General features: G+C 41.7%; 2 protein-coding genes across 2 annotated transcripts in view; both read right to left on the bottom strand.

The window, feature by feature from the left end:
* The window catches only part of CNN3 (calponin 3, acidic), a 41,594-nt gene extending 30,775 nt beyond the window's left edge, over positions 1–10,819 (bottom strand). Inside the window, exon 1 of the mRNA XM_009333865.1 lies at positions 10,634–10,819. Within this exon, the coding sequence (XP_009332140.1) occupies positions 10,634–10,819 (186 nt within the window). The remainder of the gene's footprint in view (positions 1–10,633) is intronic.
* A 718-nt stretch (positions 10,820–11,537) lies between these two features.
* Positions 11,538–13,635, bottom strand: part of ALG14 (ALG14, UDP-N-acetylglucosaminyltransferase subunit) — a 23,294-nt gene continuing 21,196 nt past the window's right edge. The window contains exon 4 of the mRNA XM_009333864.1: positions 11,538–12,131. Within this exon, the coding sequence (XP_009332139.1) occupies positions 11,901–12,131 (231 nt within the window). The 3' untranslated portion in view covers positions 11,538–11,900. The remainder of the gene's footprint in view (positions 12,132–13,635) is intronic.

Genomic DNA, 13,635 nt, shown 5'->3' with positions numbered 1-13,635 from the left:
TGTCTTCAGAGATGCACATGATGCCAAAATGCTCAGAGAATTGCATAGGACCGAACCTGAAATACTGTTTGGGGGGAAATATATATATATATAAACCCAGACTTTTCTTGAAAGGCGGTAGTGGTGGAAATCCCTGATTTGGGAAGGGTTTTTAAGCATCGGTTCTGGCAGTTGTAAGACTGGGAGCCCAAGTCTTATTTTTGGGAAAGACCCCCCTTTGTGCCTAATTTTTAAGGACATAAATGTTACTCGCGTTCATGATAAAATAACTTGCTGAAGTGAAAGACTTATCTAAATGTTTGTATTTGTAGAGATTAAGCTTTACTTAAAACAAAACTGAATACATTCAGACTATTAGAATATCTAAATGCTTGCTTCTCAATCCACCGCTTTTTAATTGATTCTAACACTGATGTCTTCTCCTGTCCTCCATCCTCTTACGAAAATAGAGGGTGGTTTTTGTTACATGGTAGTGCTAGCTGTGGATAAATAAGCTTACGGCAGACTCTTGTGCTTTTTTATTTTTACTTGAGATCCATGACCGTCCCTTAAAATGTGATAGTTGCATTCTTATCAGTGGGGGTAAAGCTAGAGAATAGTTGAATGCCAAAGTATGTTCCTGGACAGAGCTAATAGAAGACTAAAAATACAGCTTACCTGCAACCTGATTAGTGTTGGGGTCCTGTGTCACCGCGTGTCCCCCCTGTCTGCCCCCCACCCCGTCCCCCTGAATCTGAGTGAAAGGCCTGCTGCTGGTATTGGTTTTTAACTTGCTAAAACCAGTACACAAGCAGAAGGCAACAAAGGACTTCGGCTTGCTTGCTGTGCAATCAAAATGCCTGACATATTTAACGATTTTCTTCCTCGAGCATCGTAACAGCAAGTAAGTTTGTTGGCTTGCAGCAGGTAGGTCAGTGTCATTTCTCCCTCCTGTTCGGTGGGCTTCGCTTCTCCGTCAGCAGGACCTAAAACATTTGCAGACAGTCTGTGTCACCAGCGTACGTGCACCGAAGTGTCCGGAGTGTTTGATTCCGTTTGTCAGCAAGCTAAATATTAACAGCCATCCGTTTTATTTCACAGTGGCGTTTACCTACAAGAACACAATACAGCAAAACACACAAAGGAAATGCCTGCAGGGACAGCGTGCGTTACCAGAACCGCTCCTTGTGGAGGAGAGGAGACTTGTGTGTCTTCCTTCTTTTTTCTTCTTTTTTTTTTTCCCTTCACAAGCATGAAAGAAAACATAACTCAGCTTTCATATCTCTACTTAAGGCAGACTTTGGTAGGCAAATAACTTCGTGCTCCTGTTAAAGAAAACACTAGACCCCTTAAAAAATGGTGGCTTTTTCCTTCTTAATTATTTTGCTTCTGATAGCTCTTCTTAAAACTTCCCATCAGTCACGCTGTTGCTCCTGAAGTTCACCAGGCTGCTTCCTTGGCGGCCCTGGACATCAGAGAGCCGGGGCCTGGCCCGACCGACCAGCATACGCCAGAATTTTTCCTCCCAGTGGCAGGGAGCGGAGGACGTGCGTACGCACACCTATTGCCAACGGAGAAGCTGTATTTGAACTCTAATACTGTAGCGACAGCGAGAAATATCAAGTGGCCTTCACGCTAGCCGGTGGTGTTAGCCTGGGAGCATGCTGCGCCAGGAGCCGAGGGAGCGCTCGAGCCCGATGGGAAGGGGCCGCTGGCTGAACACCTTAACATTATCAAGGCTTGATATTAAGTAAGCGTCCCACTCTTCTTAAGCTCTCAGCGGATGCAAAAATGAATGATATCACCAGTTAATGTTGATGCAGAATGACTTTGCAGCCTGAAACTTCCCTTATTTTTTCTGTTAAGCTTCATGAGTCAGTTTTCTGCTCTATTTCGGAGGGGATCACCCGACTAGGGAATTAGAGGAAGGGAGAAAACAATAACTTTGTGATATTTTGTGCTTCCATAATTCTTGGCTTTTAGCTACCACTTTAATTTTCCATATATACATATAAAATGCAGCTTTCCACATACATATTTTTGAAGAGGCAATTTCTGGCTCTCCAGGATGTGGACCGAGGCTATTACATTTACTGTTTGGCTGGTGCCCGCTCAGCGTGATCTGAGATTGATTTGAACACTATCCCTCCCTCCCCGAATCCCAAAACTTGATTTTTATGCCACTTGAGCATATTCTCCTTGCTTCTGTTTGAGTACAACTCTTAACAGGGTCTGGACAAATTCGCGTCTTTCAAGGAATGGTGTGTTCAACCAATTATTCTCTTTATCCTCCACTGTGTTCCCCAATAATGACTTCAGAACAGAATTAATTTAAAATAGTATGTGGTAACTTTTTATGCGACTTCACGTTGCATTGTTCAAACTTATTTATTTGGATACCAAACACAAAATAATTAAAACACATTGACCTATGGATAGGTCAGTTTTCTGATGGTTAAAATCTTCATGCTCACTTATTGAAACAAGGCTATGCTCGAGCAGTGCTGATATTTTAAAAGGCTGGTTAATTATCCAGTAACACTCTTGTCTTAATAGTCAAGATCTGAATATAGAAAAAAGGAACAGAAACCTTCTCCTCGCTGCCTAATTCCGTGACTTCTTCCATTTTTCATTATCTTAGGTAGTATTTTCTAAATGAGCCTAATTCCTCATCAGAAATATTTCCCACCGCTGACGTGGTATTCTTACAAGCTTGAGAAAATGCGGGGTTTTTGCCTTTTTGTTAACTTCAGTTCATTATCCCTCTTTGAACTTCCGCAGTAAAGCTTTGCTTAGAAGTTAAGGTAGTTTCAAGAGCAAAACAACACACGGCAAGTGACAGTCCGGGTGCTTTACAGGGTTATTTGGGTCTGAAATGGTGCGCAGGAGAAAAGACTGCTGAGCGCCGCACGTGATGGGTGACTAGCTGAGATACAGCGACGTTGAGCCAGAGGCTGGCCGCCCCCGGCTGCGGGGGCTCAGTTGTTACAATAGTAAGGATCCCAGATCTGTTTGGGCAAGAGGGGTTTCGGGTAATCCGTGTCACTGTTAATGTCCTTCAGTAGATGTCAGAGGATGTGATTCAGGCTTGGGGGGGGTAGAGGAGGGAATTAGGAATGGCTGATGCTCAGATAACTAAGACTGTACCAGAATACAGAATCCTGAGGTTTTTAGCCACTTTATCCCAGATCATCAATCTTGTCCATTTTATGCTTGTATTGCATCCCACAAAACTTCAGAATTTCCAAAAGATGTTGAGTGTGGGGGTTTTTTTGGGGGGTGGGTTTGGTTTCTTTTTTTGGTGCTGTGGAGAAGTCTCTCTCCCCCCCCCACCCCCTTTTTTTTTTCCTCCCAAACTGGAACAAAGATTTACTGTCTAAAGTAGTTATTTGCTTAAGTCTTACTGCAAGTAATACCTATTGTTTCAGACTCAGTGACATTAATATGTCACTTCGTATGTGCTAGGTGTGCTTACTCAGTAGTAAATGCAGCGTTGGGGACGGTAGGGTTCTGTACCTGCAGTTCTCGCGTGTGTTTTGTCTGTTGACGTATCTCCAAAATGGGGGGTGTGGGGCGGAGGGAGAGCTGCGTGCAGGTAGAAAGTACCGGTAATGTTTACTTGTAAACACAAAGGAAGATTCTACTTACGGAGGTTAAAAACTGTAAGCAAACAGAGACAACTTTATTTTGTATCTGCGTTGTATAATAAACTTTCTTCAGAGGAAAAGCTTGGCAAATGAGCATGACATTCTAGAAACATTCCGTAGAGCACAGCCAGCACGGTTCAGCGTTACAGGCCAGTAGTAAATTGAGCTTACGCAGTATAAAACCTTAATTGCTGTGTGTTGGCAGCAGTAGTAACTTCTTTCCTCTCAGAATTATCTGTTCAATCTTTCCTAAAGTAGTACTTCACATGGAAGCAGCGCTTTCTGTATTTCCTCTGCCTTCCGATTCTACCCCCATTGTTGTTATTTAAGGAAGAAGTTAGACGAAGATTTTCAGGAATTATCTCCAGTCTGGAGTTAAATTAAAAATACGCTTAGAATTGCGGTTGCGTTCCGAGATAATCACCTTTGCCTGTCAGTGGCCAACTTCTGTCTGTAAGTGACAGAAGAGCGGAGATCCCTACACCAATAATTTTTGAAGGTATCTATTTTGTATCTAACTACACTGCAAAATCTGACTTAGTGTACCCAGGTTACTTTTTAAAGGAATTATTACAAATACTAATGTAGAGCTGTTAAGATATCGCTTAAGTGCTTCTTTACAAATACTGCAGCATTACTTTTAATATTTTGCTTTTCAGTGTGTCTGTGAAAAGAACACTAACTGTGATTCCCAGCTGTCACGCTTGCTTTTTTACGAATGGTTGCCTGCAAAGACAGGCCCTGTTTACTGCTGCTGAATAATAATTTCTGGGCTTCATCTTGGCAGTGAACGTTGGGGAGATATCCTTTAAGCCACTGAATTGGAGGTTAGGACATTCATTTCGGTGTCAGCTGACATCCCAAGCTGGATCATAAATGAAAAGCAGCGGAGTTCAATTGCACTGTATAACAATAAAGCAGGAAACACTAATTGCCAAACTACTGGCAGCTGAAAGCAGAATTTACAGTAATGCTAACTGAGCAGATCTGACTGTTGATATAACGTCACAAATATCCACTCTTAAACCACGTAGAGGGTTTTTTGATTTTAAGAACTTTCTGTGCATCAGTGCATAGAAGGGGCAGGGTTATGTATAAAAACTTCACTGCACGGTTTAAAGTGCTTCTTCAATCTCGATATTAAAAAGACCCAAACCACTGTAACTTTCTGTTATGGACTCCTTTAAAAATTATCTGCTGCATAGTGCAAGGACAACTTCAGCTGTCTATGAATATTCTCTTTCTCTCTCTCTCGCTTTCTGAAGTTTATACAAAATCTCTTTGAGCACCCGTCTAAATCCAGTACTGTTCCAGAAGGTCATCTCACTGCGTAGTCGTGAATACCTGATTTCTGTACTAAAAAAACAAACACTCAATAACATTCCCCCTCCCCCAAAAAAACCAATCAAAAAACCCCAAACCCCAACCCAAAACCCCAAATGAAACATTCTGTGTGGAACAGTGCTAAAGGTCTGGTCATACTGCACTGGCGTCTGTGCTACCATTCATGAAGCATCAGTTTACAATAGACTTGTCGGACGTGCGTAACGTCATAATTGATAAAGTGCTATAACTTGTTGGAAACATGAAACACTCCTTGCAGAGACCACTCACTTCCCCCATTTTTGTCTGTTAAATATTATTATTGCCCCCAGTCTCTCTCTGATTAGAGAATAACAAACGTGTCAAGCATCTTGTTTAGCTTTGTTCCGCAGGTATGAGCCAAGATAACAGAAGGTATGTGTAAAACTGACGTTATCAATCAACAAAAACATCCTTTTATTGATACATGTGTGGTTAAAGCCTATCACTGGCACAGCTAAATGTGAAATTGCTTATTTCTGTCGCATGCTTATTTTTGTCTGACCCATTAACTGGATTATAGAACACATTAAAATTTTTGGGGGCGAGGAGGTAAAAAAGGTATAAGAAATATTAAATGTGAAATTTTATGCTCTGCAGAATAGTCACCTGAGTTTGAATAAGCATGTCAACACAGATCAATCTCCTTGCATCACACATCACTTTCTCTTCCTTCTCCATTACCGCTGCAGCATGAAACGGCAATACAGATGAAAACTGCTGTCCAAAGCTATTGCAGGGAAAGCTACTGGTTTTCTTAGTCTCGTGCAAAATCCTGTCCCTTAGGAAGCTGTTTTCTGCCAGATGACCTCTGCCTCAAGGTACTTCGTATTGATTTCAGCGGTACTGGTCATGAGACTATCATTATGCTATAAGGAAGTATGGCGATTAAAAAACAGTCAAATCCAAGTTTCAGAAAGGCCTAGGTTCAAATTGTGCTGCAAACAACCAGAAGGGCTCGCCGCTTACTTTTCTAGATCCTCACCCGCCTCCTAAAAAAAAATATAAACACACCAACAAACCCAACCAGGTGTTTATTGGTACAGTGTGTGGTCTCGGCACGGGCCAGCAAAAGGGGAGGAATATCCAAGTACGGACTGAGAGCCGGGGAGCTGCTTCAAACACCTTACACGGTGCTTGCTTGTGCTCTGCCTTACGGTGACCAGCACTAGCAGTTTTCTGACTTCTGTGGCTGTCAGATCTAGTACAAGAACACAACTCAGTTTTCTTCGAATCTGCATCTTTTTGAAAGCTTTCATTTTCTGTTGTAAAATTTCCGAACTGTGTTTTCCTGTCCCGCAATACAGCCACCACCCTCCCAGGGCATTACTCTACTGACAATTAAATAAGCTTCAGTTAAATGATCTTCGTGCGTTCATCCCATGTAAGCTGTCCTTCATTCGCACAGCATTACTTAAAGAAGGGAAGACTATTCTCCTGAAATGATAATTAAAAACTAACGTCCTAGGGAACGGTTGTCTTAAAGACTACATTCAACAACCAGCTCGTAATTACTTTAATGAGCTAGTTTCCTGAAGTCAGTCTGAAAATGTAGATTAAGGGTTGTATGATCTATTCCTAGCGCTGGTAAGTCTCTGACACGTAGCTCAATGATGAAAGCTCTTACATACACCGTGGTTGTTCGACCAGAAGGGAAGACGCTACCTGTGTCCAAACGAACAGTGAATGCATTACAGGGACAATATGAGCGCAGTCTGCTCCGGCCTATGCAAGGTTGAGAAGGGGCATTGCAATCTGCTGTAGAAAATGTTTACGAAGACATTTTTTTTGCTTATCCCTGCTATACTGTCTTAAAATAGCCAATGTTAGATAAAAATGTATGTTTCTGATTTGCACAGTGAGTTTTAAATCAAAGAAAAAAAGTGACTTTTTAAAGCGTCAACATTTATGACAAGCACTGGCTTGTCACTAAGCTTTTACCGAGCGCACCGCTGCAAACTACCAGAAGTGAAGTGGGATGGCCATGGCTACAGTCCTTGTACGCTTGCGTTCATTCCCAGCGCCTCCGGCTGGGAGAGCAAAGGTCCCTTTAAAGAAGAAATAAGAGCAGTGCAAGATCACCATCAGGGATGTCACCATCCCTGGAAGTATTTAAAAGACGGGTAGATGAGGCACTTAGGGACATGGTTTAGTGGGCATGGTGTTGTTGGGTTGATGGTTGGACTCGATGATCTTGGAGGTCTCTTCCAACCTTTAATGATTCTATGATTCTATTCTATGATTCTATGATCAGCAGCTTGTATCTGCTGCGGTACTGTAACTCCATAGCCCACCATGCTGACTTGGTTTCAGGCGTGATCAGTAGAGGGAAAGGCAACACAAACATGATTTGAAGGGAAATACAAGTACTGTGTACGCGATGTGTTTGAGCAACCGTGAAGACGTCTAGCAAGGGTCTGTTAAAACCCTTCCTTTCCATCATGCAGACGCAGGAGACACAGTCCTTAGAGAGAAATGGTGACAGCAAGCCTTTTGTGCTATTTGCCAAGGGCTGAAGCGAGGGGCAAAAATGTGTTCAACTGGATTGTGCCGCTTGGCGCTGAACGAAGCAAAGGTTTTTGTGCAAGTGCCGCTACCTAACTGCCTCTGAGATACTCTCCCATGTAGGCAGCCTGCTTTCTCGCCCGTCCCAGGACACCGGGCTGCTGCTTGGATGCAATCTGTGATAGCACATTGGCTAAGGCACGCTGATAAGCTCATTAGGGGCTGAAAACAGGATGGAAAAGATGGTCTCACCGGGTCTGTTTATGACCCTGTGGCCCCTTGCACAGATAAAAGAGGATCTTTTCGCTTTGCAAACATGATTTGTGTTTGTCTCTCTGAAATGGTCTATGTGCTATTTGTCTACAGCAATCTTTTGCTTCAAGGCATTAACTGTCATCTGTTATGACAGGGTGTTTTTGCATGAGAAACAGGTGCCTGAAGAATTATGCGAGTACAACTTCAGAAGTTACTTTTGAGACTTTGACTACTGTCCCCAGAAACCCTTAACGGCTTGCAAAATGTTACAGAACAGCGTAACTTTATTGGAACGGTCACTGCAGGGTTGGAAGAAATTTGGTTCGTTGGCTGAAAGTAGATCAGTCTGTTTAGCTTTCAGATCAGACTGTTTAGCTTTCTTCTGGCATAACGTGGAAATAATCTTCTAAGCTGTTTTTATCAAGAGTCAACCTTCTTCTCATATCGTTATTTTATTACAGTCCAACTGGCGCTCCTCTTTTATCTTCCCTTCCTCCTTTTCTAAAATAAAATTAACCTGTTTTTTAATGTACATGCAATATATACTCTCCATCAGAAGACAACCAGGTCAAAAGAGAAGCAACTCTGAACACTTTGTATTTGTCAACTAATGCATATCTAGATAAAACAATCTGGTAACTAAAACTCATTTAAAATTTGGCTTCCAGGCTAGGACTTGGGGAAGGAATTTTTGGATGCCTTCTGTTCTCTTTCGAATCTTTGCCAATTTTGGTGATGATATTTCCATAAAGTCATATTTGATTTCTTTAAGAATATATTTCTTCCCTATTTTCCTTTAAATCCATAAGGTATTACGTTTTCCTCTTTCGGAAATGGAGAAAAAAGAGGTAATGTATTTCGCTCCAAACATGCCTCACATACATAATGCAAACGTGTTTGCCTCAGTGTTAATATTTAAGGGAAAGAATGACACACAGTAAACCCAAGAATCTAAATATAAGGAATCCAGTCAGCGACCTTGAAGTCTTTGGATAGACCCTGGGAGCGCTGTTTTCTGTTCCATGCTGGGAGAATGCAATTTTCCCCTAGAACAACAACAGTTTGGTTGTACCCACCTACTACAAACAAAAGATAAGAGCTACTCAATAACAAAATGCTAGTTTACTTCGCCTCCACCGTGCTTTTGGAGAGAACCAGCAGTTACTTGAGATAATCTTTTCAAGGAAAAGTCAATCTAGCTGATAAGAAAACTTCCTTTAAGAGAATTCAAGCCAGGAACTCTTTTCCGTGTTCCGTCCCCTATGGTTGCGATGCAGCGTTTTGTTGAAGGCTTCGGTCAGAGCTAGGCTGTGATCTTTCCGTTTCTGAGCTCTCCTGAGTAGTTCTAGCTGCTCTAACTTTACAGACTTCTGGGTCATTTCTAATCCAAGTTTTCACTTACTACGACTAATTATAAACTGCCGAAAAGTAAGTGTCCTTAACTCAAGTTGGTATTTCAGCCAGTAATCAGTAAGGAAAACAGCAACAAATATAAGGAAATGGGTACCGTCCCACTCTCTCATAGTCCATTATCCGGACTAAAACCCACTTTATAGGTGCTATTTTAACCTGTGTTTTCCAGGTTGACCAAACAGAGTAAAGAACATGCAGTTGGGGGAACACAGGCAGATTCTCTTGGCTCTGCTCCCCCAAAAGGCCGGCAGTGAAGTGAAGGGGGAAGAGTCTTCCCAAGTCCTTGAAAATGCGATTCCTCCACATCAGATGGCCTGAAGCAGTTCAGTTTTTCAGAACAGCCTCTTGTGAAGAAATCTAGTTACGTTCAGAGCGTTTACATGGGAGGCTACAAGTCTGAGCAGGCAAGTGATTTCCTTCAGCAGTAGTCGTTGCCATGCAGGTGACAGGTGGAAGAGAATTCCTGGAACTCCCCGGCGTTCAAAGGCAGACTCACGAAGTTTATGAACCCACAGTTTGAAAGCGCACCAAAAGCCAAAATCCCGCCCTGGTCAGGGCTCTAAGGGAGGAACCAAGCAGCCAGAGATGCCTTCACCGAGATATAAATCTAGAGCAGGACGAGGATGGGCTACATTCTGCTTTGCTCTACACAGAAGCAGCATGTGAACTCAGCGCCGTTTGAGCCTTGGCTGTGTTTACGGGCGAGGCGGTCTAGGAGTCCGCCTCCCTGCCAGGCCAGCGGGCTATTCAGGCACGGGATGTGGTGCATGAATGGAAGCATTCATTGCCTTTCTCTTCTCATGCTTCTCTAACCCTCGGGGCGTTGATCCTGTGCTGTTGCCCCTTACCCGGAGCGGAGGAAGAGGCTGCCTCTGTCCTCATTCCCCTCTACTCTAGTTCCCTTGCAAAACAGAAAGCAAGATTCAGCGCAAGATTCGGCGCGGAGAGCACTAATCTAAAATAAACTACCATTAGCCATAATAAAGTCCAGCGCATCTCCAATTCACCAAGCTGTCTGCAACTATGCAGAAAGCCCTGATAAGATAGTCCTTGCTCCAGTCCAGGGAAAAAAAGCCCTTGCACACATCAGATTTACTTCAGCCAGGTCACGTTCAAGGACCTGAGTATGTACTGCACAGAGAGTCCTTCCCACATAGTCTTAACCTATTAACTGCTCTTTAATGTCAGACATAATCTAGGTTAAAAACCACAAAAACTCTCTGTTCTGAACTCACATGTGACCACATCAAGGGACTCTACTTATGCTGAGGATTATTAAGCCTGTTGGACAGGTTATAACGGCTGGCTTCCCCACAGGGCCTCGCAACATCATGACAGCGATTTTCTGCATAATGTTTTCTGATGATTTCTGATGATTTTCTGCATAAAGCAGACTATTCCTCTAGATCCTTGTTTGCTAACAGCAAGGACCACCGTTCCTGTTCAACCAAATTCCAACCCCCGTTCCCTACCAGAATAGCTGCTGCAAGGTTTTGACATCCGACACTGAGGAAAAGGCTTCGGAGAGTTGAGTCTGCTCCCGGGGCAGCGCGAGGAGCTGCTGTCGGCTTCACCAGGGCCAGGCTGTGCGGCCCGCAGAGCGTTTCTACTTTTCTTCGAGCTTTTTTCTTCGTATATGTTTCTGTAGCCAGACACATAGCTCTGTGCGTACAGATGACAGATGTGTTTGTGTTGCTTTGTAGGTGGAACAGTGTGTAGAATTACGTTTCGCCAGATGAATGTGAAATGCTAAAGTAGACTTTCACACACTTAGCTCCAACAAAACACCTTTTAGAAGTTGTTCCAGTGTACGGAATACCATTTTCCATGTCAAAATCTTAAGTGCATATTGTACTGCTGAAAGTATGGTGCTTAAAATGAGAAAACAGGATATACTGAAAGTCAAATTCACTGTACCAGGAAAAGAGAGGGAAACTCTGTTCCTTCCCCTATTACCGATAGTAACACTTTTTTTTTCTTTTCTGTATTTTAGAGCCTGAACCAGTTCAATTTTCCCAAGTGACAGTTTGCTCTCCGTGATGTAAACCTGCTGAGGATTTTTTGCACGTAAGCTTTGAAGAAAGTACTTCTTAAATCTCTAAGTACTGTGCCTGTAGCATGACACTTGTCACCTTTTTATTTATCTTTAGAAGTGAGCAACAAATTTCAAAAGGTGCACTACGATTATAAGGACAGCTTTGACAAGCCCAGAGGAAAAATGATACTGGTGTAATGCTTTGGGGGTTTTGGAAGACTGTAGCGTACAAACTGTCATGAAGCCAACTTAATATAACTGTTTCCTTCATACTCTAAGGAATCACAAGGGACTTCACTGCTAGCATACAGGAAATAAAGTCTGTTGTGCTAGAACAAGACTTTGTTTCTTACAATTTAGAAAACTACACAAAGTTTCCTTACAGGAAATGTTACAATTCATACACATTCCCATATTTATTTGTAGACAAAAATTGCCATTCACACAGCAGGAAAACTAGATGAAAACAGAGACAGCATAGACTTAAGGCCATTATGGGGTATTGGTGAACAGACCTACATGATGGCAATAAATACAACTACACAAAAATGTACTTAAATGTAGAGATATCTTTATTGGTGTCTCCTTTTCCAGTACCAGCCTAAATTCTTAACAGGAATCCTCGAAAATAAATTCCTACATGAATGCATTTCTTCAGTGAGGAGCTTGCAGAGTTTATTTTAGGTAAAGCCTGTCTTCTGTTGTTACACTATTCGACCAAGATATACTGACTTGGGATATTTTTCCTTTAGATCAGGCCACTGAACGATGAAGTAATCTGAAAAGTAGTAAAGAATCTTTCCAGACAAGGATAAAGTTTCCACGCGGCAGATGCTCTCTACATACACAATGATTGCTCTCTTTATTCCTAGAAGCCCAAGAAGAAGAGCAGATATACAGACAGGGACACATGTTCCTGGTCCATTGCACAATATCTAAAAGAGATGAAACATTTTACAAAAGTAAACCATGAGTTTTTTCATATGGTAAAGAATTAAAAGTGTGTATATTGATATAACATTACAGTTAAAAAAAAATTATTTCCAAAGATATTTTGAAAAACAGAAGAGGCAAGTGAATATGAAAAAATAAAAGGGGGGGATGGGGCAAACAAAAGACATTATTTCAAAGTAGCTGCCAAAAAAGATCGTCTTTCTTTACATGTCAAGGAGGAGGAGAAGAGCTCTGAGATGGCATAGTTAATTTCTATGAAGGAAGCAGAATTCCTTGACTCATGGGTATATAAATATATATGTTATGGCTTCCAATCTCAATCACAGCTTTGTGTTGTATCAATCATGAGATTTGTGCACAGATTAAGGCATAATAAAGCCAAAGAAGTTTAATTAGGATTACTGAACCTGGGTTCCAGTTATAAACCTCTTGAACTTTGGCTTAAGTCAGCAAAACACTTAAGAGTTCAGCAAAAATGTGCTGATGAATTAGGACCTTCATCAGAATCTACTAGCTGATATGCACGACTGGATTTTTTTTTTTTTCTTTTAATAAACACTAGTACATAGAAACAACCACACAGAAGGAAGACGTTTTGGTAAATACATATCATGTCCTTGTAGCAGAGGATCTCAAATTCCCTTATAAATGTTAACAGTAAAAGAAAGTGGTCTTTCAATTTTAGACATTGCTAAACTGAAGAACAGATTGCTTAAAAGTAAAAGGTTTAAACCAGGGTATATTACGCACTCTACTTGGGTATCAAAATTGATTTCAGGCAAGGCATTTCTTACTAAATTTAACTACTACCATCTAATCAGCACTTTTCTGCACAGCTGGGGTTTACGTGGAAATAAAGAGTTCTTTCATAAAATCATGGCCCTATCTGCTATAAACTCACATTTTTTTGTTCCAAGTTCACCAGCTTGTGAAAGATACTATATCGGTGGGGGGAAAAAAAATATCAGGAGTTTCTGCTTCAGGGCTGTAGCAAACATTTCAGAATGTTTCCTTCCCTGCTTCGTGGCAAGATCCCACTGATGAACTGGCTAACAGCACCTTGCCTCAGTTAAAAGCAGCAGCAGCTTTGGTGCTACTGAGTTCCAAACTCTCTCACCTACACTTTCCTTTGCCTTTAAGATGGCCCCAGAAATCTAGCTTGGGGATGCGATGACTGTAATGCAGTGTTTTCTCATCAGAATCAACAGAATGTAATACGGTATGCAAAATTACTCTGATTTTATGGTTGATCTTAATTGAACTATTTATTCATGCAAGACTTGCTGACATTTTCTGAAAGACCCTTACAAGCAACACGCTGTATACTGTTTTAATCTTGAAAATTTAGGGTATCAACTGCCACAAATACTTGTACAAGAAAATTGCAGCAGTGTAATTCTTTTATATTTGCAGTTACATAGCTAAGAAGCAAAGAGGCTGAACACATCGAATTTGCATACTAGATTTTGGAAATCAGAGTAAGAT

This window comes from Pygoscelis adeliae, unplaced genomic scaffold, assembly GCF_000699105.1.
Source record: "Pygoscelis adeliae isolate BGI_AS28 unplaced genomic scaffold, ASM69910v1 Scaffold10, whole genome shotgun sequence".
NCBI classification, from domain to species: Eukaryota; Metazoa; Chordata; class Aves; order Sphenisciformes; family Spheniscidae; genus Pygoscelis; species Pygoscelis adeliae.
The sequence above is the reverse complement of the archived record's forward strand: the minus strand, read 5'-3'. Positions and strand labels throughout refer to the sequence as shown.